The sequence below is a fragment of the Zalophus californianus genome, chromosome 12, assembly GCF_009762305.2.
Source record: "Zalophus californianus isolate mZalCal1 chromosome 12, mZalCal1.pri.v2, whole genome shotgun sequence".
Lineage (NCBI taxonomy): Eukaryota > Metazoa > Chordata > Mammalia > Carnivora > Otariidae > Zalophus > Zalophus californianus.
In genome coordinates this window covers 4,839,196-4,864,966 of record NC_045606.1, presented here as the reverse complement: position 1 = coordinate 4,864,966, position 25,771 = coordinate 4,839,196, and the positions used below count along the sequence as shown (strand labels likewise).

General features: G+C 50.2%; 1 protein-coding gene across 7 annotated transcripts in view; it reads left to right on the top strand.

Annotated features, from left to right (window-relative positions):
* COBL (cordon-bleu WH2 repeat protein) overlaps window positions 1-25,460 on the top strand; it is a 277,937-nt gene extending 252,477 nt beyond the window's left edge. For 6 of the 7 annotated variants that reach the window (XM_027573901.2, XM_027573897.2, XM_035723297.1 and 3 more), the window contains 6 exons: window positions 7,158-7,252; window positions 8,471-10,314; window positions 11,088-11,207; window positions 11,883-12,125; window positions 12,771-12,819; window positions 24,140-25,460. In XM_027573901.2, coding sequence (XP_027429702.2) covers window positions 7,158-7,252; window positions 8,471-10,314; window positions 11,088-11,207; window positions 11,883-12,125; window positions 12,771-12,791 — 2,323 coding nt within the window. In that variant the 3' untranslated portion in view covers window positions 12,792-12,819; window positions 24,140-25,460. The remainder of the gene's footprint in view (window positions 1-7,157; window positions 7,253-8,470; window positions 10,315-11,087; window positions 11,208-11,882; window positions 12,126-12,770; window positions 12,820-24,139) is intronic. The other variant, XM_035723296.1, reaches the window with a different exon arrangement.
* Window positions 25,461-25,771: the final 311 nt, after the last annotated feature.

The following is a 25,771-nucleotide window of genomic DNA, read 5'->3' as shown; positions in this document are numbered from 1 at the left end:
GATAAGGTGGGGCCAGACCCAGGGGTAGGGGAGCCACAGGGACTGGGCCAGAGGTCCAGTCTGCAGAACTCGGGTGAGCCAGGCCAATTTCAGCCCGTGGTCAAGTTCAGTGGGATGAGAACCCAGGTTGGGGGGTTGGCAGCCCCGGATCAAGCTGAAATTGTGTGAGAGCAGAACCCACCTCTGTTCACAGAGCTGTGGCCTTGAGCTCAGCCTCTTGGACAGAAGACCCATTTCAGAACACTGCACAGGAGCATCCTGCGTTCAACAGGGTTTGAGAGAAACAGTAAGGTAGAGCAGGTTTCCTGACATTCTGCACCCCCGGGGTAGGGGGAGGGGGGCAGGCAGGGCAAACACAGGCCTGGCACCAGCACTCACTCAGCACTTTGTATGTGCCCCTGAAGCACGTACCTCACCTCTTCTCCAAGGAGATGGCACCCCTGTTCTCAGTGCCGACTGCTGGTCCCCAGATCCACCCTCCTGGCTCTGCCCTGTGGGATTCTGATACCTAGTTTCTGTGGTAAGAAAGGATGTTCTTCTTGTGTGGCCAACAGCAATGATGGGGGCATGACCGTGGCCGTGAGACCAGTCCATCCTCTGAAGGCCAGGCCCTGGAGGCTAGGGCAAAGCAGAAGGCACCCTCCCTCTGGCTGGGGGTGCATTCTGAGAGGTGGCAAAGCCGTCCCTCACACTCTCAGCCAACCCCCACATCATCAGCTTGTAGCATCTGCACTCTGGGGCCAGTCCCCAGGAAGAAAGGGAGCGTTTGTGGTTTTCTGCTTTGCCGGAGGACCCTATCCTTTTGCCAGCCTTCTGTTACTCAGGTATTCACGGAGTACTGGTGGGAACAGCGCAAAACCCTCTGTGACCTGAGTGAGAAGACCCAAGTTTGTAAGCCCTGCGGAGTTAGGTCCCTGTTTGCTTGGCTATTTCTCCTTTCTCTGCACCCTGTAGACATCAAAGCCATCTGAACAACTTTGGCTAGGGTTGCCTCAGGGCCCACACTGACAAATTGGAGGCCAAGTGCGATTTCCTCCAGGGCTCCTGGCGGGTTGGCCTCAGCTGAAGGCATCCTTCTGAAACTATTCAGCCCAGTGGCAAAGTTCAACGGCTCTGTCCCCTGCAGTTGATTTAGAGGCTCCGCTCGGGCTGCTATGGCCACCACCTCTTCAGTGACCCCATTGGCTGGGCTCCCCCGAATGCCCTGCGAGCCAGGGTTTTGAATTAAAGAATAAATAACCAGTTTTCTAAAAAGAGCAAATGTGAGTGCTTGGTAATAATTGGAATACCGTTTGTGCTCTGTGATCTGCAAATGATATGTTTTCCATCAAGTCGTTCGGTTGGATCCAATTATCATCTTCTGTTGCAAAATAAGTCTGTGAGCTCAACGCAAACTTGGGACAACACATTCCCAGCATTTTCCTCTAAACTTAGCGCAGCCAGTGAACAAGCTCAGGGAAGAATTCAGCCCAAGAGCACAGGAACAGCACAGATGCACAGGTGATGGGCGCCCCTTATTTTGGGGACACCTGAGAGTGGCCCCGTGTGCAGCTCCACCCAGGGCAGGAGTCATTCCACTGGGACCTACATTTGTTTAAGCATCTCCTCCCAGATGCATCTCCCGTTGGTGTATGGCCTGGGCCAACATTCCTCAAACTTAAAGAACAAGTCCACGAGAGGAGTAAAAAGTCCTGAATCAAGACTGCCTGGGGTCATGTCTGCTCATTGGTGGCGACTACGCTCTTGGGCCAGCGACCTGACTGCGTATCGAATTCCTTAGTACGCGGAGAGATGGAGGACCTCTCCCCCTTAGAATAGTGCCTGACATGTTGGCAGCCTTCAAAAACTGACAGCTGGTGTTGTTAGTTGTTGATTTGTATGCTTTGTATCTATCTCTGATCACCCGCCTCTTTAAACTTCATAGCGCCTTCAGAAAGAAACTAAATGTGTCTATGTACATTTGTGTGTGATAAGGGGAGAAAACAGAGAGGACTTTGCCTCCTACCCACCCGAGGGGGCGTCACAGTGTGTTATTTCTAAGCCTATGAATCCCGAAGACAGTCTTGCTGTAATCAGACAGTGTATCTGTCAGAGTATCAACATCGTGGGACTCTAAATTCCGGGGTGCCTTTGGGAAACATCCAGGCAGAATAGATGAGAGGTTGGATAAGTGGGTTTCGGGCTGTGTTCGTTAATGGTAGGGCCCCACTGAAAGCAGGGTTAGAGCCACAAAGGAAAGAAGGTGCAGCTTCAGGAGAAGGGAGCCCCCCGGTCTTGCCTGCCATGGCCCCTCACCCCCCATCCTCTGCCGTCCCCAAGTCCGTCTCAGCCCCGGTTGACAGCAGGTGGTAGGCATGAGGACATTAGCAGTGAGACCTGTGGGACCCTGTAGGGCATGAGTTTCTGGTCACGTCGAGGAACTGAGGGTGTGTGGTGCAGCAGAGGGGCTGGAAGAGACGGGGTCATGCCTTTCCACTGGCTGGTGCCGGACTCGGGGGGGGGGGGGGTCCCAGGACTCTGCAACCTCAGCAACTCTGTGACCAGCAGCGCTTAGAAGCATCTCCCACCTTCTAGAACCCTAGAACTTTGTGACCCGAGAGCACTTAGAAACACTTAATACATCCTAGAACCCAGATACTTTGTAACTATGTTTGCAAAGGAGCGTTTAAAAACCACTCCAAAAATACATACATGCATACATACAGACCCAGCATGCCAGATCTTGCAGAACTGTGTTGCTCCATACAGGAGCTCTGGCCATGTTTGGCGGCTGAGCCCTTGCCAGGCGGCTGACCCAAATGCAGATGTGCTGTGAGTGTAGAAGACACAGACTTTGGGGTGAAGAAAAGAGCTCTTCATATTAATTACATGATGATACATAATGATGATAATAATGTGGCTTAAGTATTGGGTTAAATCAAGTATACTAATTAAGGTGTAATAAAAGTGAAGTCAAATAAAGTACTTAATTAAAATTAATCTCACCTATTTTTCTTTTTTTTTTTTTTGACCACGAGATTTTAAATTACACGTGTGGCTCCTATTCTATTTTCAGGGGACACGATGATTCTAGAACTCTGAGGCTCTGTAAAAACAGGAGCGCTTGTAAATGGGCTGGGAAGTTGAGCACATATGACTGTCATCAACTGTAGATTTTCCCAAGCTTCTTTTCTTTCGTTGATCGAGTAACTGTTTTGAAAATGCATGAGTCGGTTTGGTTGTCATCAGCAAATTGAATCACTACCTGAAAGGGACATTTTATTTTCCCCTCACACTTTTTTTTTTTTTTTTATTCTGCTGTTGGATAAATTACTTAAAGAAAACTCTTTTAGCTACATCAAAAAGAGAAATGACCGGGGCGCGTGGGTGGCTCAGTCGGTTAAGCGTCTGCCTTCGGCTCAGGTCATGGTCTCAGGGTCCTGGGATTGAGCCCCGTGTCAGGCTCCCTACTCAGCGGGGAGTCTGCTTCTCCCTCTCCCTCTGGCCCTCCCCCTGCTCCTGCTTTCTCTCTCTATCTCAAATAAATAAATAAAATCTTAGAAAAGAGAGAGAGAGAGAGAAATGACCTCACAGGCCTGAATGGATCAGAATCAGCCCATGCTCTTTTACTCTTTGTCATATAAAATGACAACAAAAAACCAAAACCTATTTATCCGAGGGCTGATTTGACACGACTGCTCCCAAGTGTCCTTTCACTAGAAGCTGGTGAGGCCATGCCATGGGCCAGATGGGGGGCTCGGTCACCCTGATGCCCTCGCCCCCTGCCCTGCATCCCTCACGCCAGACACAGCAGTGGCTGCAAGCTGTGTTCTCTGCGGCCACACTCGGTGTGAGAAAATGCTGCTGGTCATGTTTATTCAGCGTGTACAACCCGGTATCAGAATGTCCGCGCTGTGTTTGTTTGCTCTTCGTTTTTCTTGGTCTTAGGCCAAAACAGACTGTCAACATGAAACCTATCTGAAGACTGGGGTGTACGTTGGGGGTGCGGAAGGTGCCCGGGAGAGGAACATCTGTGCGCGTTTACTTTCAGCTACAAAGAAGCGGACGCTTCTTGCCAGCTATCGATTCCAGGGACACATCGTGGGCTCTCCTGCTAAGCCCACAGAATGCTGGCCTCCAAGCTCAGGGACGAAGTGCTTCGGACTGGTTTTTGCAGGGACAGAGGAATAGTCACAATCCATGGCTAACCCTTTGGGGGCAAGTAGATAGCGGTGGATGAGGAAGGAAAAGCAGATATCGCTAAATCTCTCCCCCGTGAAATTTTACGTTGCCCAGCAAAATAGATACGTTGATGTTAGCTTTGACTTTTGCCAAAAAATCCATTGGCGAGGAGCCCAGGGCCCAGAGCACAGGGACCCCTCTGCATTGTATCATGAGAGGAGTCAGCTGCAGGGGCCCAAGTGGGTCAGCAGCCTTGGGAACAACAGCCCAGCCAAGGACCCTGGACAGACCCTCCCTCCCAGGCTGGAGGCTCCCATCATGTGTCCACTCTGTCCCCTTGGGCAGGCAGGGCCCCAACAAACCAGGCCCACATCGGAGAATCTGGTCAGAGGGCCATGTGAGGTGCAAGGCGGGTAGAGGTGGAATGGGACTGAGTGACAGCATCCGGGTGTGCGGGGTCGCTGAAGCAGGCAGAGGAAAGGGGGCGCAAGAGAGCAGAAGCAGGAGGGATTGCACTCAGTGTAGGGTCCCCAGACTTCAGCAAGAAGGCTTGGACTGTGGAAAGATAGGGAACAACTGAGGAGCCCCAAGCCCTTGGGGTTTGGCTACTGATGGCTTTTTAGGGGGCAGCTCAGGCTGGGGCCTGGCCCTGAGGAAGATGGTGAAGACCTTGTCTCTGCCACCCTCTATGGTCGTCAGGCTGACAGCTACTCACTGGGATTGGTAAGCACTGATAACAAAATAAAATTGTAAACATAATGGACTGTGCAAATCATGCATTGTATCACAAAAATGTAAACTACTTTGCAAAAAAAGAGTTCTCATTCATGGTCTGAAGGGCCCAAAGGATTATTTTAAAATTTTGCCATTTAAAATATTGCCTATCAGGGGGGCCTGGGTGGCTCAGTCCATTAAGTGTCCAACTCTTGATTTCAGCTCAGGTCATGATCTCAGTGTCGTGGAATCGAGCCCCACATCGGGCTCCGCACTCAGTGTGGAGTACGCTTGGGATTCTCTCTCTCCCTGCTGTCTCTCTCCCTAATAAATAAAATCTTTTAAAATATATAAAAAATTGCCTATCCTTCAAGCTATTTTGTACCAAAACGAGCATACGTCAAGACAAAAAGGATAAAATACTCTCTGTAGTTCATTTATTTCAACAAATCCCAGTGGTTGGTGGTGGTTGTCTAAATTTCTACCGCCCTTGACCATGGGTGTGTGCTGTTTCTAGATCATCATGTTCCTCCTGTGCATATGTCTTGATTTCTTCACATAACATGCTGCTGTAAGTATTGATCTTCGTCTCCACATAGACTCCAGGTTCAAAATCGACTGGTTTTAGCACCCTTTGAAATCAACATGCAGTGTTGCTGGATATTTTTTAATTCCTCTCATAAATTCGACAAACATTGTTGTGTTTCTGTTTTGCTTGCTATAGGATCATTTTCTTAAGACAAATTACCAAAGGAGACTCGTGAACCAAAGTTCTTACAAAGTTAAAGCGATGTTTTTGTTTCTCGATGTGCATTTCCATTCCTTTCCGGTAGCAACAAGTGTGAGGGTCTCAGCTTCACCGCATTTCATCAGCTTGCAATGACTTGTTTCTAGTTTAACATTTATAAAACAAGAGCATTAGTGGGATTTTTACTTTAAACTGCTTTTTAACTCTCATTAATATCACTGTTCTCATAGAGCGATGTGGTTTAGCATGCTTTGAAGTAAGAGCAAGTACTTTGAAGCAGAAGTGCATGCAGAATTTTGTTTAGCTGGGCTTTAAGCATCCCAAATGAAGAGTAAGCATTATAAAAGTACCATTTTCAGTTTCGAAAACTGAAAATGCATCCTTTTTCTCTGCCACATATTTTGTTAACTATGTAAATTAAATGTGCTTAAACCATCACGGTCCATGAAAGAGAAAACCACAACTTTAAGAAAATGCATCCAATTACAGTCCAAGCAACAGCAGTAGGAAAGGGAGCCTTTGCTCTGTTTGGTCCTCATTAATTGGCCACAGGCACACACAACCAGCCCCTTTTGTCTGGCTTGTCAGAGGACATTAGCTGAGACTAATCTGGAAGCCGCTTCCTGGCTCCCAAAAGGACACAGCCACCAAGTAAGAAAGACTCATTTATCAGAACACAAACTCTGCTACGTAAGTGAGGATTGTGGAAAGCATATTTCATGCATCATTATCTGGGCTTGAGTAGCAAGGATGGAAATTGGTCCTCAATTTTAACAATCAGCGGAAAAGACCTTCAGCTTTCACTGAAGCTAGACAATTGCCCTCGACATGTCTCTGTTCTCTATGCAGTGAGAACAGAGACAAGAGCCCTTGCAAAGGCTGCACTGAAATTGTTTTGGCATTAGACGTCCTGTGGATGCTATTGTCCGCGTGACGCAAATAAGGCGAGTTCCGGCTCCCCTCAGCAGGCGAGTTGACATCTTCCTAGATGTCCAGGTGGCGGGGGCCACAGTGTGCCTCTGGACACACGACGTGGCCGCCCCCCTCCCCCCAGGGTTTGGAGCCCACATGACCTTGGGCGGATCCATTAGTCTCTCCGCACCTGGTTTCCTATCTGTAAACAACGAGAATACTACCTGCCTTAAAATTGCTTGTAAGGGTTATAACAAGATAATTTGTGCAGAAGCCCTGTGTCTGGAGCCTGGGGTGTGCAGGCTGTACCTGGAACAGAACGACAGGGGCAGCCCTCCCTGGGAGGTGTTTGGTCCAATCTTGGGGGGACGGTTATCACTGTCCCTGCTATTGTAATTGTTGCTACCGGTCACACATGCGTGCGCATGCACACACACACATACACGCATGCACACACGCCTGGACTGTGTCCCAGCAACCCTGAGGCCAGCAGGACCCCGTGAGTACAGAACTGCATGAACTTGGCTGTGTGTTGTGCCTTCCTCGGGTACTTCCAGAAAAGAGTAGAGAAACAAAGAATAAGAGAAATGAATGCCCTTCCTTTCTCTCTGGTCTTCGCTAGACCTGAAGCCACTATAACCTCCAGTGGTGATGAAGACCTGTTTCTCACCGGGCAGTTCCAGAAAACCCTTGAGGAACTGGACGAGGAGCTGGAAGGTGAGCGCAACCCTCCATCTGGCTATAGTGTTACGTTGTATGGCGGTAGTCTCTGGTGGTTGTTTTTTTCTGGCCATGCTTGGCGTGGCTCCATGAAGGAAAGTTCGGTGGGAGAAACCCAGTCCTGTCTGAAGAAAGCCTGGGTGTGAGGGGCGGGCCAGTGAGCACAGCTCTGGAGATTTCTTTCCATCGGGGCTGCAAACAGTACTGTGGAGACATGCGAATAGCTGCTCAGATGCTCTGGATGGAACTGATTTTGCACGTTAGGAGGGATTCTACACACATTAAGGAACCGAAGTTCTCCAGTCCCCAAACGAGCTTGGGAAACACTGGGTGACAGAGGCAAACAGGTTCCCTAAGACTTCCACCCCTTTGCTTGCTGACGTTTGGCATATCTCAAAGGGAAATTCAGTACGCACCGCCTCAGCCATGAACCCGTTTATGGTGGAGCGCTTGCTATTGTACAGATAGGTTTTGGGGAGATGATACTCTGAGGCCAAAGCAGATGCAGATGATCTCAGTAGACAACCAAGGAATCTTTCAAACAAAGGCACACGCTGACAGTAATCTAGAAAGTAGGTGTTGGCCGTGCCTTCAAACAAAAACCAGAACGAGACAGACTGCAGAGCTGATCCATAGTCTACTCACTTGTCAGCCTTCTGTCCTCAGAAGGTGTGCTGGACAGAGTTGAAAAGGCTAAATCGGTCGTCCTGTGTCCCTCTAGCTGTGACCACGTGAGCGGCTGCATCCCTTAGGGCTAATTCTGAGGTGCCCAGTTAGTCATCTGCCTCTCAAGACGTTAAGGTGTGAGCACATCACCCCGTGTGGTTTGTGGTGCTTCTGAAGAACACACGTAAGCCGAAGGTCAAAACCCAAAACTCACCTCCGTGTTCTGCACTGAGACAGCGTTTCCAGGGGGCTCAGATTTACAGATGCAGTTTGTTAAGCCAAGGATGTTGGCAAAGTGTGGTACCTGAATGCCTTACCTTGAGACATCGCGGCTGTGCAAAGAGCTCCTCCATCGAGGCATCAGAGTTGAGACTCGGGCCCCAGGCATGTGCAGGTGACGAATTGGAATGGCACTTTAAATGTATGTAAATAACTTACCCAAAAATAACCTCAGGAAAATCAAAGCCAGGGTGTGATTACACTAAGTAATTGGCTTGGGAATCATGCCAGCGATGCCAATCTGTGACCTGTGTTTGTCCTTCTTTGCAGAACTGGAAGAGAGCCCTGAAGCCTGCAGCAGCCTGCCGACCGGCTCCATGAATGGCGCGTCCCCTCACTGCATGCCAGAGGCCACCGTCCCCGAGTGTGATGAAGACACAATCCCAGTCACCTTCATCGGGGAGGTTTCAGATGACCCTGTGGATTCGGGGTTGTCTTCCAATCGAAACAACAATGCTGGTTCTTTTGACCTGGGGGGCATCGCGGGCAAGGGAGCCCCCCCAACGCCACGTCAGGAGGAGAACAACCAGCAGCACGGAAGGAGGACAGAAGTGCCCAACGCACCCGCTCCTCCCCACGACATCGGGGAAGAACGCAAACCCGCCTCGTCCGACCCCTGTGAGGCTGTGAATCTGAATAAGATGGAGCCCAAGGTGACTTCTGCAGCGTTTCACACGCACGGCCCAGATGCAAGGCTGAGCGGCGAGGAGCCTGGCTCTGCTCTCGGTGGGAAGACGCAGGCCAGCAAGATGGCGAGGTTACAGCCAGTGAGGGACAAGGAAGGTGAGGGTAGTAGTGGCTCAGCACCGCCATCCTGGTATCAACGGGGCCAAAACCCAGGGGGAAGTTTTGGACTTAAATATGGCCTCACGACGTATAAAATTGTCCCTCCGAAATCAGAGATGAGGTGTTACGACAGAGGAGTCTCGCTCTCAACGGGTGCCATTAAGATTGACGAGCTAGGGAATCTGGTGAGTCCCCACGCCAACGGGGGCAAGACCATAGCCCTGTCGCCGTCTGCCCTCGACTTGGAAACCCAACCCATTGGAAAAGTCAAAGAATTCTGGAGGTCCAATTCTCTAGAGAAACACTCTGGCCAGCCCACAGAGGGCTCCGCCAGGACCCCCACTCCCGCCACGCCAGCGAAGCCACAGCCTCAAGAAAACAGACTCCGAGCAGAGCCCACCTTCCCAGACCCCAAAGTGACGTCACCCCCACAGCAGTCTGCCCACCAAGAAGAGGGGAGACATCTGGAGGAAGGCAGAAGCCGGCCACCCACGGCTGCCCCTTGTCACATCAAAGTGCCAGGGGGGAACGCCACGGAAGTCCCATTTCTCAAGCCTCAGAGAAGAACATCCAGTCAGTACGTGGCCTCTGCCATTGCCAAGCGGATAGGGCCGCAGAAAGCCCACACCGGCATGGGGAGGAAGCAAGGCCATGCCGAGGAGACCCGGGAAGGCGGAGCGCCAGAGCTGGCTGGACAGCCTCCCGCTAGGAGAGATGGTACAGCCCCCAGCCCGTACTCAGACACACGCTCCCGTACCGATGGGGAAGGCTCGGCAGTAGGAGCCCAGCCCAGAGCGCAGGTCAGCAGCCCTCCTGGGAAGCTGTCTGCTCAAGACTGTCCTGTTGGTGTCCACAGAAGTCCCCATGTCCCGCCGGTCACGGCTTCCCAGAGGGATCACGTGACACAGAGCTGGAGCCTCAGTGGAAAGCAAAGCACCAGCAACCCCAGGACCAGCTCAGCATCTGCCCCCACATGCACGCTGGATGGTACAAATCGCCCGCCCGCCCGCTCGGGAGATGATCAGACTCCTGGCAGGACCCTGGTGAATGGCTCCAGGTGGGGCCCCATCCACACCGAGCCTCCTCAGTCTCCGAGAGGGTCCAGCACGAATAACCATGCCGGACAGGAGCCCCTACAACAGGAGGAAAAGCCCAGTTTGTCCTGCGCAGATGTACACGAGACCAACGGTATGCTGCCCCCCAGCATCTTTGGGCCAAAGAAGAAATTCCGACCCGTGGTCCAGAGGCCAGCACCAAAAGACACGTCGCTGCACAGCGCTCTCATGGAAGCCATCCACTCGGCGGGGGGGAAGGACAGGCTTCGCAAGGTGAATGGCCAGGCACCTGCCTTTAGGGCATAGGCACATCTTCCACACCCACAGAGATCCTCAGGGGGCCCGGGGGCGGGGTGGGGCTAGCGGACCAATGAGCTGGATGCTCAGGTTTAATTTCCACCAGGAGTTTTCTTCTTCTCACTGCCTTAGAGTATTTAGGACCACGAAAGAGACAAAAACGGGTTTGGGGTTGTCCCCACTGCCTTTAAGCCCCTGACTCCCCTGGGGAAAGATGTCGACAGTAAAGTGTCCACATCTTGGGCCCACGGGAGCGGAGAGGTAGGGTGGATCATCCCTGACCAGTTCGTGAACGAAGGAGTGAGTCAGGGATGACTCAGGCGAGGACCATTCCTGCCTGACGTTCCTGCATCTCCGGCCGCTCATACTGTTCTTGTTGAGTAGCAATAGGGACAGTTTAGGACACTCCCTCCCTAGCCAGGCACTCAGCACCAACGCTCCGCACTGGGAGCCATCTGCTTCGTTTTATAGATGAGGAACTGAGGCAGAGCACTGTCAGAACAGCAGAAAGCCAGCAGCCGTAACTGGGAGCCCGCACACCTGCCCTTTGCTTGTTAGATGCTCTCAGGTCAATATGCAATCCTAACTCACCACGGTTCCGTGCAAAAACATTCTTCCTTCTTCCTTCTAACACGGGGCTGTATAATCCATCCTAGAGCCCTCAACTGACAGGTAGTGCTTTTGCTCTGAGGCTGTCCTACTTAGCATTTCTCCTTCCGGGTGACGTGTGTCGACACTGAATATTCTAGATTGCAGCAGACACCTCCGAGGGAGGGCCCAGGAAGCCGTCCTACACGGAGACAGTGGGCGAGCGCTCCGCACTGCTGTCCGCCATCCGAGGGCACAGCGGTGCCTGCAGCCTGCGGAAGGTAAGAGAAAGGCCTTCCGTGGTGGGATGGCTGCGCACAGCCACTCCCCAGAGCGCCCCACGTGGGTGCCGCAGAAGCCGGGGCAGCCCTCCCGTGTCCTAAGCTTCTGCTAAGCCACCCCCAGGGTGGGCAGCCCAGGACCGCTGAGGCTGGCGCAGAGGGGCAGCCCTTGCGTGGGAGGGGCCAGGCACCCGGGAGCTGTCCACCTCCCTTCCCACCTGCCCACCTGGCACGGAGCGTTTCCCGAGTTCTCGGGCACCCAGCGTGGCTACAGGGCTGTCTCTCCTTGGGGGCAAATTTGCTGGTCCTCGCGCTGATCTGGCACGGCCTCGGGAGCCCGGGAGGGCCGGAGCTGAGGGGCAGGACCGCGTCCTCCAGCTTCCGGTCGCAGAATCCAAGGAACCGCGTGATGAGTATTTTACTCCCCGACAACTGGTCAGAGCGGTGTGGACGGCCTCCGGGTCTGTCCTCATCTGCCAAGGCGAGGCAGGAGGTCAGGGAGTTCTCGGGAAGGCCCGGCAGCCACCCCGCGCCCCGCCATCCGTCGCCGGCTGGGGAACTCAGGCAGCGAGCTCGCACACCTCCCGGGCTTGCTGCAGGCTAAGTGAGGCCGTGGGCGGGTGGCCCCTCCAGAAGGCCCTCAGGGACCTTGTCATTGAACCATGTCATCTCCAGGTGTCATCCTTCGCCTCTGAGGAGCTGCGGAGCTTCCGGGACGCCGAGCAGTCATCAGAGCCGCCAGGACTCCGTGACCTTGGCCTTCAGCCCCTGCCCGCCCCGCCCCCACCCCCTCCAGCCACCCAGGCTCCCTCCACATCCAGGACGGCGGCCAGGTCCAGCTCAGGCAACCCCGCCGAAGCCAGGCAGGCCCTGATGGACGCCATCCGCTCCGGCACAGGGGCCGCAAGATTGAGAAAGGTGACAGTGAGTGACCATGTGAGCGTTTGTGTGGGGCCAGCAGGGGGTCAGCAAGGAGCCACAAGGCAGTGAGATGGCAGCGGGGAGGGGTGGCTGACAGCCCGCGTCCCTTAGCCCAGGGACCAGAGGAGATGGCCCTGAGCAGGTGGGGTGTCGGCCCACAGACTAGCTCCTGGGGACGTAGGGGGTTCCCCACCACACGTGTAACCCCTAACTGCATCTCCGTCACCCACTCTGATTGTGGTCCACGGGGGATCTATGCAGTGTCCTGTAGAGAGCCCGTGTCACCCTCGTGGCCCTCAGCCTGGATTGAGGCTCTCAGCATAATTTCTATGTTTGCTTGTTTGTTTTGGCTAGCATTATGTCTGAAATGATTGGGTTTGAAGCCCCTTGGGCAGAGCGCACGCTTCCTGGTTCTGCAGTTCCTACTTGCGTGTGGTGTTATGCTGGTCTGCACGTTTGTCACCCTCACGTTCCCCAAAGCATTGGGGTTTGTGCCACAACCACTGTGGGATTCCCAGACTCAAGGGCTCTCGGGCCGGGTGGGTTCTGGGATCCGTTTCCCCGTCCATGGAATGTTTCTCTGCCCCTGCCCATTTCTGGTGCGTTTGGGGAGTTCTGCTGGTGACAGGTATTATTTCCTAGGAGACGGTCTCCAGATGCTGAGCTCCTGTTTTCGCATTGACCTCAAGAGGTCAGTACTCAGATGATCCTCAGTGCATATGGGAAGTGAATGAGGCTCAGAGAACCCGAGTGGTCTGGCCTTGGTCCCACGGGACCGGGTGCAGACAGGGCGCAGTTAGGGCACAGAAAGTGCTTGGAAGCAGGTATCCGCTATGAGAGAGCAGGTGGCCCTCGAGACAGGGCAGACCTGCTGGTGCTGCTGAGAAGGCAGATGGCTCTCTGGCTGCCCCCCATCCCCTGGGGGCCCGTGGAAGCAGAGGAGAGGGGCGCTCCCTGCAGGCAGCAAGCCCAGGACACGACGGGCAGTCCTCACTCAAGCCCAGAGATGCTCAGCGGTGCTACCCAGTGCACTCACCGCCTGACCCCCCACCGCCTGGCAGCCCCCCTGCTCGCAGGCCACCCCCAGGGCTTGTCCCTGTGTGACAGGGAGGCATTCCCGGCTGTGTGCGTGTGTGCGGCCCCCAGGAGGCACCCCAGACGTCGGCTGTCAGGCCTGATGGCCCTGCTGATCCTAGGGTACGAGTCTGAGGTTCTCAGAGTGAAATCCATCTGACATCTCCGCCCTGATTCGGATTTGGGGGCGGGGTGGGAGGTGAGCTGCAGAGCTGCAATTTTCAAGTGTTTGCCAAATGACTTCACCTTCAGATCGGAACTAATTAGCTATGTCAGCCACACCTGTACTCTATTTCGGGTAATGCTGAACATACTTGTTTTATGACCACAGACCGTGCCTGTTTCTTACATGTGCCAGCGCACTGACGGATTTCTGGATCTTTCCAGAAGAGCTGTTACCCTGTCCAAGGAGCCTGGGCCCCAAGAGGTGAAAAGCTTGCCTGAGGTTTGCACAGCTAGGAGGTGGCGGACCACAGCAAGTCCAACCCTCAGGCTCGTGCCTTCTGGAAAGAAAGGAAAAAACCAAGTTTGGGAGTTGTGTGGAGGAGCAAGAAGTTGTGCCGCGAGAAGGGAGGTGGGGTGGAGAGCGGGGAGAGAAGGGCAAGACCAGAAGGGCCCAGGTGGGCGCTGGCGTGGCGCAGCTGGACGCGCGCGCATCGGGACCGCAGCTCGGGAGCAGGGTTGCCGCAGGAGCGGTCCTGGGACGCCAGGTTCCGGCCAGGGGCCGAGGCCAGGCTGTGCGCGCTCATGATCTCTGCTTGCTTTCTGCTGCTTCGAATGGCGTTCAAAAGCCTTCATGTTGATTGTTTCCTGGATGAGTCGAAGTGTTGTGACCCGCCTTACCCATCCTGGGAAGGTCTGTGCCAGTACGTGCTTATATGGCACGGCTGAGGCTTTGATGGCCTCAACGGTTTAGAGGACGCCCTGGGGCAAAAGTGCCCAGGACGAGAGTGACATGGGGGACCGTGTCCCTCTGCTCTCCGTCACTGCTCTACCCAGCTGCGCCGCCGTGTGCGTGGATGACCTCAGGGCTGAACGTACAGGACCAGGTCACTGCTCCTCTCAGGGACCCCAGGACCCCTTCACCCCCTTGCACGCTGCCTCTCAGAATCATGTAAGACCGGCTGCTGGAGATGGGACCTTGAAGGACAGGCAGGCACTGGACGGTCCACGTGCCCGCCTGTGTATTTTTCTCACAAGCCTGGTTAGATGGCGCTTCTCTGCTCAGCGTGGACCACGAGGATCTCCATTGGCTTTGCCACAAATGCGCTCTGGGGTATATGTTATGGCACGTGAATCTCAAATCATTTGTGCTTTGCTTCTTAGTGCTTCTTCTGCTTCCTTTTACCTTCTGGGCTGTTAGAGTCGTGGAACCTTGAGGAAAATGTGATAAATGGAGGGCTCTGGGGTCCACACAGAGTGGGCTGAGCTCCCCTGGGCCCTCAGCATGTGCGGATTCTCCTTCACCGGCTCCTGGGTGTTTGGTGAGGGCTCCAGGTCGGGTGTGGCTGGGAGGATTTCATGGCCCCGAGGGATGTTACTGGCCTTCCCAGGGCTGGTGTGAGGGGCTCCCATGCATAAGTCTCCCGGCTCCCCTCCTCCAGGTGGCGGTCCAACGTCCTCCTAGCTGGGGTGCCCAGGCAGTCTGGGAGGACTCTCAGAGAGGCAGGACAGTTGGGGCTAAAACTCAGACGATCTCCTCCCGGCCACCTGTAGCATACAAGATTTGCTTTGGCAGGGATGCTACTTAACGGTAAAATACAAAAGGGTCAGTTGGACGCATAAGGAATAATCACCTTAAAAATGACTGGCATTGGGGTGTGGACCTGGCTTAGTCAGTTTAGCGTCTGGCTCTTGATCTCTGCTCAGGTCTTGATCGCAGCGTCCTGAGTTCAAGCCCTGTGTGGGTCTCCATGCTGGGCATGGAGTGTATTAAAAAAAAAAAAAAAAATGCCTGGCATTTTTCAAGGCAATTAGAAGTACATTTACCTTCACAGTGTGACAGCAAATTATTTTAATGAGATAATTTCTCTGCCTCTGTATTTGTGGTGATCAGAGAAATTTCCAGCTCCAGATCAGAGCCTTGGCAGTCCTGCGGGTGCTTCTTCAGGGGCACACCTGCTCTGCCTGAGTGCAGGGCTCAGATGGACGGCCCAGCACCCACGTCCTTCCCCGACTCCATCCCACACTCATAGTAACGGGGAGCCTGTCTGCATCTGACAGCCCTCAGTGGTCTGTTTTAAATGCATTCTTTCGGGAGCCTGGAATGAACTCCAAGCACCCTCTGCATCTGTGCTTATATTTAAAGCACTCACACTTCCAACCATCCACTCTGCAAGCATTTCCTGAGAAACGCCCAGGGTCCAGGGCCTGTGGTCCTGCTCAAGACAGAAAAGTGAACGAGGCAGTGTCTCTGCCCTCGTGGGCTCTCAGCTGGAAAGAGAGGGTGTGGAGTCGGTTGTTGACCCTGGGACCTTCTCGCCAAGTTAGGGACGTGATGAAGGCCTCAGAGACGCTTCCTTGTGTGCCCTGGCTCTCCTCCAGGCCCAGACGGTCCTAGCCCTGTCACCTTCCTGGGTGCGAAGGCTGTGGCTTCCATCCCACAGACAGGCTAGCGGGGTGCAGACGTCATGACTTACCCCAGGCCTGAACTGGGTGGGCGCTGCTGCTGAGCCCGGCTCCGTGTGGGCGCATTCTTCCAGTGCGGGAATGGACTGATGCCGACCACACGCGTGTCATGACGCTTGGCCTTGACCGTGGACCCCATGAGACATGATCAGACAGGTGACGCTGTCACCGTAAATGCCCAGGAGGCCCCCACGCCAGGACAGAAACCAACAGCGGCAGCACACCTCTTTCCTCCAGGCCAAAAGTTGTCTTCCCTGGAGGGTCAGAGAAGCCACGTTCCCGTAGCCGGGAACAGTGACTTGGGTCAGAACAGGAAACCCCACGTGAGCCAGAATTCCGTCACACGCCAGGTTTGGGCTGCTCGTTCTGCGAACCTGAACACGGGTTTGGTTAGAGTGGACTAGTTCAGAGGTGCAGACGGGTCAGTTCCGCCTGCACTGACCCTTGGCATGTGATCCTTCTGCCCCGGTCGGATCTACCAGGTGACCTGTTCTTTCTGCAGGGGGCACACAGGGAAGCCTGTCCTGAGAAGCCACCAGTGCAGTGACCCCCTCAGGGCCCTCACAAACCTTGGCCCCTGCTCCGGGCACGCTATGCCCCATGTTTTACCAACTACCCCCCACTCATCGCACACGTGCGTGTGGGAAGCACGAGCCCTTGGAAAGCCCCCCCTCAGTTCACGGGCTGGACTGGCTCCCCCTTCTCACAGCTCACGCCAGCTCCCTTAGTATCAAATCACGGCTCTAACTTCTGGAATAATCAGTGCCACATGCTTGGTGCTTGCCCCTCCTACCTGACTATACCCAAGCGCCGTGCCCTGTTCCTGGCACCATGGTGGGCGCTCGGTACCAGTTACTCAGATGAGGGACAGAGAGAACAAACTCACCCTTTGCCTGCCATGTTTGCCGGCTCCCACCTGGGAACCCAGCACGTCCCGCATTCTTGCGCCCATCACTCCTCTACTCCATCATCACTAGAACATCTCGCCAAGAATCCACTTCAAGCTGGGAAAAAAACACCATCTTTTCCTTTGGAAATTTAGAGGAGTTCTGTGCATCCTGTGTCTTCCCTTACTGGTCCCTTTCCCAGTCCGCAAAGTTGGCCAACAGCTCATCAACGCCCCAGAGCGAATCTGTCCCCTCTGGGAGACGGGAGCTTACTAGCAAGTTCTGTAGCTCTGATTATTCCTTTCCTCCCCCTGGATACCATTTCCCTGTCACCACTGTCCCTCTCACCTCTTTCCATAGAAACATCATTCTCCTTGGCAGGCGAGGAAACAAAATGAAACTTGGATATTTTTACAGCTTTCTGGGTTGGCCTCAAACTCTAAGCTTTGTCCTTACATTGATTTTCTTCTTGTCCAACCAAAACAAAAGAGGATCTTTCAGGAAGCAAAACTATCCCTTGCCTCAGCCCAGATAGCAGTCACTTACTGATGTGGCTTAAATTTGGGTTGACGCTAGTGGCCATCAATATGGTTTATGCTTCATTTGTGGTTAACTGAACCACCAAGCTCCCTGTTGTGAATTGTTATCTGAGCCAGATCGTTTTAATGCTGTCCTCATGCAATTTCCATTTTTATATAACACTGAGGAGTTTTCCTTTCCACTTCTAAATATTGTCTTAATTTGCTGAAAACTTTTCAAATCTGGATTCAACCGTTGTATTGATATTGGCGGCGGTGAGCATGCCTTCCAGGTCTCGAACCCAGCCATCGATTCAAACATTCACCGGCCCAGGGCTCCAGCTCTCTGACACTGAGGTTTCTGGCCCGCCAGAAGCGGGCTCACTGCCAGGAGAGCAGGTGAGGGCCAGCCCCTCCCGGCTTCACCGTCCTGCCCTAGAACTGCCCCACCAGCCCACACCCCCATGTACCCTTTGCGCCCTGAGAAATTGACCTTAGTAGCATGGAACCGCTCTCCGAAGGCGGCTTCTCCCAGTGTGCCTGGCTTTAGGTGACAGAGGCACGCTGAGCCATCTCCTGCCCCACCCCCAAACCCTCATTTGGTTATCACCCTAACTCACCCACTGGAAAGCTCAATGGTGGGGCTGGGGGTGAGTGAAGCATGTGTCAGACCCCAAGACTCGCCCAGACTGCATGCAGAGTCAGACTCCAGAGCGTGCACTCTGAACTCTGCACACGGTCTTAGTGTCTGTTTTTTTAAAGTTTTGGTAAATGATATCTTCATTAAGTGTCATTATTTTTTCCATTTGTTTTTTAGAGAGAGAGGGAGAATGCATGCAAGCAAGGGGGAGGGGCAGAAGGAGAGGGAGAGAGGATCTCAAGCAGACTCCCCGCTGGGCACAGAGCCCGACATGGGGCTCGATCTCATAACCCTGAGATCATGACCTGAGCCAAAACCAAGAGTCAGACGCTTAGCCAGCTGAGCCACTCAGGCACCTCTAGTTTTTCTACTTTTACTGATATATAATTGATAGAGAGCACTGTATAAGTTTGGGACATACAGCAGAACGACTTGACAATGAAATAATCACTGTAGTAAGTTAACATTCATCATCTCATGTAGACCCAAAAAGGAAAAGGTGTTTTTCCCTTGTAATGAGAACTTTTAGGATTTGCTCTCTAAACAGCTTCCCTCCATGACTTACAGCGGTGTGAGCTATAGGCATCATGCTGTGCATTACATGCCTGGTATTTCTGTATCTTATAACTGGAAGTTTGTACCGTTTGACCACCTTCATCCAGTTTCCCCTCCCTCCACCCCCTGATTCTCGTAACCACAGCTCTGAACTCTTCTTCTATGCATTTGATTTTTTAAAGGTTGCACATATAAGTGAGATCATACAGTATTTTTCTTTGTCTGACTGACTTCACTTAGCATATCTATCCACCCATCTACCCCCTACCCACCCACACCGTTTTATTTTTTATGGATTTTAAAGTAAATTAAAAACACCAGTACACCTCACTCATAAATAATTTAGTGTGCATATTATGAGAGGCTCATACTTTTTATGATTGTTTTTGAGATAAAATGTTTGTACAGTGAAGTGCACACACCTTAAGGGCACTATCTGATGAGTTCAAAACCCATTTGTACAGACTTCACCCCCACTGAGTTTGAGTTTGGTTTTGGACGAGTACTGGGGAAGAAGATAATTGAAATAGTTACTTTAAATTCCCTGTTCTCAGGATATGTGTGTTTACATACACATATGTACACATATTTGGGAGTGATTTATGGCAGCTTGCATTATCTAGCCCAAAGGAGGGGTATCACTGGCATGGCTGCATGTGGGCTGGTTAGAGAAGGGAAAGCTTGGGAAAAGCCTGGAGAGGGGACAAAATAGAAGACACGGGGCTAGCCCAGAGCAGAGGACATGGACCAGTCTATGCCTCTGGCAGAGCAATAGGAAAAGGAGTAAAACAAAGCTTTTCAAGTATGTTCAACTCTCACCTGTCTGAATCCCTGGGAATGCCTGCTAATGGCCAAGATGAAGTTTCAGGGACTGGAATTACCATCCACCTGAGATAACCAAAAACTCAGACAAAATGTAAGAAACAGTGTGTTTTTTTTTGAAGTCACTGGACAGCAGGCAACAAGGAACAGGACCCCTGAGAGACAGGAAGCTTCCCGGCCATCGCACAAGCAGAGGAAGTCAGCAGTGGCCAGCAGACTCCCAGGGTTGGGGAGCAGAGCTGAGAGTCTGGGTTCACCGAGGCAGCTAAGGTGTGCAGCACAGAGTCCTGAACAGCAGATTGCAACATGGAGAGAGAATTCCAGAGGCCTGCAGAGGGTCTTCCTCTGGAATAGTCAGTGCAGTGCTAAGGGACACATGCATGTGAGGCCGGGACAGAGCCACATGGTAGGGTAAGAAGGAGCAGCACCTGGAGCTCACACAGCCAGACTGGGAGACTCCGTGTGGCTCTCACACTACACAGCACATCTTCACAGCAATGCCCAAAACCATCAAAGTGTTTCCACATAACCGCCTCCCAGAATAAAGCTCAAAAGTATTTGTAGGAATGCAAAAATATCCAGCACCCAATGAGGCAAAATTGACAGTGTCCAGCATCCAATCAAAGATTACTGTTGCCACAAAGAGGCAGAAGGATATGAAACACTGTATGCTGAAAATGAATCGCTGAAAACCTCCCTAAAATAGACACAGATGTTAAAATTGGCAGATGAGGATATGGAAACGGTTAATATAATTATATTTAAAGAATCTAAATATTACAGTGTATGTTCTGTGACCGCAACAGGATTAAATTAGAAATCAATAACAAAATGATCTCTGGAAAATCCCAAATATTTGAAAACTAAATAATACAACTCTTAATCACCCATGGGTCAAAGAAAAAAACTCAAAAGGGGAATTGCAAAGTATTTTGAAACAAATGTAAATTTAAACACACTATAAAGTGCGTTTGCTGCTATAAAATCAGTACTTGGGGGAGAACCCTATAGCACCATATCTCCATAAAGAAGAAAGACTACATGGGGCGTCTGGGTGGGTCAGTCGTTGAGCGTCTGCCTTCGGCTCAGGTCATGATCCCCGGGGTCCTGGGATCGAGCCCCACATCGGGCTCCCTGCTCAGCGGGAAGCCTGCTTCTCCCTCTCCCACTCCCCCCCCCCCCCCGCTTGTGTTCCCTCTCTCGCTATACCTCTCTCTGTCAAATAAATAAATAAAATCTTTAAAAAAAAGAAGAAGAAGAAAGACCACAGATGAATGACCTCACTTCCACTTTAAGAAACTAGAAAAAGAAGAGTAAAAATTAAACCTGGAATGAGCAGAAGAAAATAAATCATAATGGTCAGAGCAGAAATCAGTGAAATAAAAAAGAAAAAAAAATAAAGCAAAATCAATTAAACCAACGGCTTACTCTTTCATAAGACCAATAAAGGTGATCAACCTCTAGCCAGATTTATCAGGAAAAAGAAAGAAGACAATTTATCAGGATCCAGGAGGAGGGATGTAATATCACTACAGATTCTACAGATAGTAAAAGGATAATAAGGCAACGTTATGAACAACTTTATGCAATAGACGAAATCTTTGAAAGACCCAAACTATCAAAGCTCACTCAAAAGGAAATAGATAACCCAAGTAGCCCTGTATCCATTAAAGAAATTGAATAACAAGTGAGAAACCTTCCCCCACCCGTACACACCCAAAAAAACAAAGCACTGCCACCCATCCCAGGTGACTTCACTGGTGAGTTCTATCAAACATACAACATTCACCAAGCAGCACATCCAAATTTTCTAGAAATTTTGTTCAGAATTTCCTGAGGAGGAGAGGTGACTCCCCAACTCATTCTACAAAGATAATATTACCTTGATACCAAAACCAGACAAAGATACCAGAAGGAAAGAAAATTATTATAAAGCAATAGTCCTCATGAATATAGATGCAAAAAAAAAAAAAAAACCACCTAAATTGAAATTTAGCAAATCAAATCCAACTATATGTAACAAGAGTAACATCATGTTCAAGTGGGGTTTAGCTCAACAATGCAAGGTTGGTTTGATATTTGAGAAAAAAGTCCTATTAACAAACTAAAAAAAAAGAAAAACCCTGATAATCTCAATAGGTACATTAAAAGAATTTGGCAATTCAACACCCATTTCTGGTGAAAACTTTTGTAACATAGGAAAAGAAAAAACTGATAAAAGGCATCAGTGGAAAACCCACAGCCAACATCTTAGATAATGATGGAAGAGCAAATACTTGCCCCTAGAATCAGAAACAAAGCAAGAATGTCTGCATTTTATTCAGCATTGTACTGGAGGTGCTAAGCATTGTAAGTAGGCAAGGGAAGGGGGGGAAGGAAGGAAGGCAGGAAGGAAGAGGGGAAGGAATGCATCCCTATTGCAAAGAAAAGAATAAAGCTCTTTTTACAAACCATGTGATGGTCTATGTTAGAAAACCCAGTGGGAACTGTAGATAGAGTCTAAGACTATTAGGTAAGTCTGACAATGTTATAGGATACAGCAGCATTACAAATACAGCTGTATTTCTAAGTATTAGTAGTGAACAATCAGAAATTAGATTTTTTAAAATAATAATTTTCAAGAAAATCACAAATATTAATACTTAGGGATGAATTTGACCGAAGATGTACACAATGACAAAGCATTGCTGAGAGAATTTCAGAAAACCTAAATAAATAGGTGGATGGCTCCTATTCTGAAAACTCAGTATGGTTATGCTCCCCAAATTGAACTGTTAATTCAATGTAACCCCAGTCAATATCCCAGTAGGCTTTTTGTAGAAATTGACAGGCTGTTTCTAAAATTGAGATAGTAATGCAAAGACCTAGAAGAAGATTCAAGTCAGTGGACTGTCACTTCTTCATTTCAATACTTATAATAAGGCCAAAGTAATTCAGACAGTCTGGTAACTGACATCAAATAGGTCAATGGAAGAGAATAGAGAGCCCACAGATAGACCCATGTATTTAGAGAAATGATTTTTGACAAAGGTGTAGAGGCAGTTCAGGGGAGAAAGGACAATTTTTTTCAAAAATGGCATTGCAACCACTGGATATTCCTATGCATGATAATTAACTTTGATCCATACATCACACAAGGTAATGTAACTCAAAATTAATTATATATCTAAATCTGAAACTGAAAACTATAACATTTCTAGATGAAAACATAGGAGAAAATCTTTGTGACCTTGGCTTAGGCAAAAATGTCTTGGATTTGAACCCAAAAGCACAATCCATAAAAAGGGCAAATTGATAAATTGGATTTCATCAAAATTAAAACCTTCTGCCCTTCACAAGAGCATACCATTAAGAGAATGAAAATACAAGCTTCATAGTATGACTACATATTGGCAAGGCATTTATTTGATAAAGGACATATATTTAGAATTCATAAAGAAACTGTAAGAAAGCAAACAAGTCAATAAATGGGCAAGATATTTGAATAAACACTTAAAGAAGATATACAGATGCAAATAAGCATATGAGTAGATATTCCACATATTGATCATTATTGAAACGCAAGTTAAAACTGTAAGATTCCCGCTACATACCTACTCATATGGCTGCAAATTTAGTGGAAAGTGACAGTACAGAATATCGACAAGATGTAGAGCAACTGGAACTCTCAAGACCTGTTAGTGGGAATGTAAAATGGTACAACTACTTTGAAATGTAGTTTGGCACTTTCTTCAAGAGTTACAGCTGCAGCTACCATGTGGTCCAGCGGTCTTTCACCTAGGTATTTACCCAAGAGAAATGAAACATATGTAAATGCAAAGACTTGTATTCGCATGCAATATACATAGTTTTATTTGTAGTTCCCTCAAACTGGAAACTGTTTAACCTTAGCCTTTATCTTTTTTTAAAGATTTATTTATTTATTTGAGAGAGAGAGAGCACACCCTTGAGTGGGGGGAGGGGCAGAGGGAGAGGGAGAATCTCAAGCAGACTCCGTGCTGAGCGCAGAACCTGACGTGGGGCTCAGTCTCACAACCCTGAGATCATAACCTGAGCCAGAATCAAGCATCAGACGCTCAACTGACCGAGCGACCCAGGTGCCCCTAATCTTAGCCTTTAAAGCCGTTGAAATATCTCCTTCGAAACTATACAAATCAGGTTTTCTGCCGTTGGACAGGAGGATGCAGGGCGAAGCTAAGAGTGAGAGTTAGAGCTCGTGCATTCACTCATTCGTGCCATAAACACGGAGCACTCAGTAAGTTCTGTGCCCAGAGGAGGGAGTGAGAGTCCGATGGTTCCTCCTCAAGGAGCCTCTCTGCAAAGTGAGGGAGCAGGGAGTCTGGGACACGGGAGCAGCCTGGGGTAGCTGACAGAACGGGGGGTGATTGCGTCAGCCCTGACAAGGACTGGGGTCAGGAGAGCCTCTCTCTGGAGATAGTATGAACACCTATTTCCAAAGGACTCAAAGCTTTCCAGCTGGAAAGGTGCATCCCCAACAGAGAAACCCCACATGCAAAACCTGTCCAGAGGAGGGAAAGACCCCAGCAGATCCCACAAGCTAAGAGGGGTTCAGGGAGGCCTGGGGCCTGGGGGCAGCTGACGGCTCTGGCAGATGTACCACAGCCCTCCAGTGGGTTCATACTTTCTTTCCTGAAAAAGAACTGGCAGGAGCAAGTCACTGGAAGTGTTTAAGGATGTTTGTGTTCCAGAAATATTCTCCTTGGGGCTGTAAGTAGAATGCGTATCGATGTAGAAACCCATGCTGGAAGAGAAATGGCAAGGATGTTCTTGCACGTAGCTCCTTAGCACCCTGATCTGTGCGCCCTGGGCCAACCCCACTGGCTCATCCAGGTCCCCCAAGTAACTGTGGTTCTCTCTCTACTGCAGGTGCCCTTGCTCGTGTAAATCATTGAGAAGATCAGATCGTGGCAGACACCCACCTGTGAGCCATCCACAGTCACCGCCGGAGGACACCGCGTGGCAGGGGGCATCGGGATTTGGTGAACTTTCTTGTCAACAGGCCAAACTCACACAACTGATTTTCAGTCCTGCAAAATGGTTCCAAGGGAGGGCGAGATGCTGCTCAGCCATGCAGCTTATGTGCCAAGGAAACATGTTTGCCTCTGAACATCTAAAGTTGCCAATAAACTATTCTTGTTGGCAGGTTAATGGGCATATGAATGCTGGAGTCCAACACTACACTGAATTATGGTGACCTTAGACTGATTCTGGACCTTTGAGATTTTACCACATAGAGATGGTTAAGACCATTTAGCTCTTTGAAATCTTTTGAATTCTAATGAAATATGTATAAACCAATTGAAACAATCTGCATGTAATACACTCTGTGATATTTCAGTAGCAAGAAAGGAGCAGAAGATGGCTGTTGAGTAATGAAACCATTGAATTTTTATCCCACAAAAATGTGGGGTTACAACCTCACAGAGGGTCACAGACCATGATCTGACCAACTAAGCTTTTAAAAAATCAACAGTTATCACCCAGAATAAAATCACACCTGATGTCTGGACAGGCGTTTCTGATTCTCCGAGGGTGACAGTGACAGAGATCAGAAAGTCATTGGTGTGGACGGTCAGTGCCCCACTTTGCAGGCATCCCCAGTGGGCTGGGAAGTAGAATGAGTCATTCCCACCCCCTCCCGGGAGGGCTGTGTATGGAGCCCGGCGACTGCCCTGAGAACCTTCTGAAATCCTGCACGGGGCCAAGAGTCAGGACATTGGGTGGGTGTCTTGCATGTCGCCATGATCAGATCAAAACTGTGCTGGTATTTCACGGTTTGGGTTCAGTCTGGGCGTGTTTACGCAATGGATCAGTGGCCCCCCTGTATCATACGGAAGGCTTTTCTCAGCACCGGGTATTCTGCCCCGGGATTTATGTTTAGACACAGTGCTAGTTTTTCACTTCTCTCTGTAAAGCCTTTTGTTACAATGAAAAGAGCTCTTTAAGAGATGAATAGAAATCAAGAGGAGTTCATGAAATAAAATCTCTATCTTAATGGAACAACAAATATAGTGAGATCATTTTAACATTTCACAACTGTTTCAGATCGAGAATGGAAACTTTACTCTGCATTGTCTGATGATAGTTGCTCACCTTCCCAGAGTGGCAAGAGCATCAGCCTATCTCTCTTAAACCACATGTCTCTATGTGTCTTTTAGTGCCACAAATAAAAGAAAATGAAATTGTAGCCATTGTGTGAATTTCATGACTTTATGCCACAGTCTGTTTGGATGCCCTTATTCCAGAGTAGAAAGGAGAGATTCGGTCATTCAGTGAATAATATTCATGACTGCCTGCTACACTCCGCTGGGCAGCAGAAAGCAAAACAGACAAGAATGCCTGTGCTCATGGAGTTTACTTTACAGGGGAGGAGACAAACCATGAGCAACATAGGTAAGCAAAATATTGAGTATATTTAGAAGCTGATAGTGTGTAGGAGAGAATCAAGAAAAGGGATGTAGAGTGAAATAGGGTGATGAAGAGAGTCCTCAGTGATAC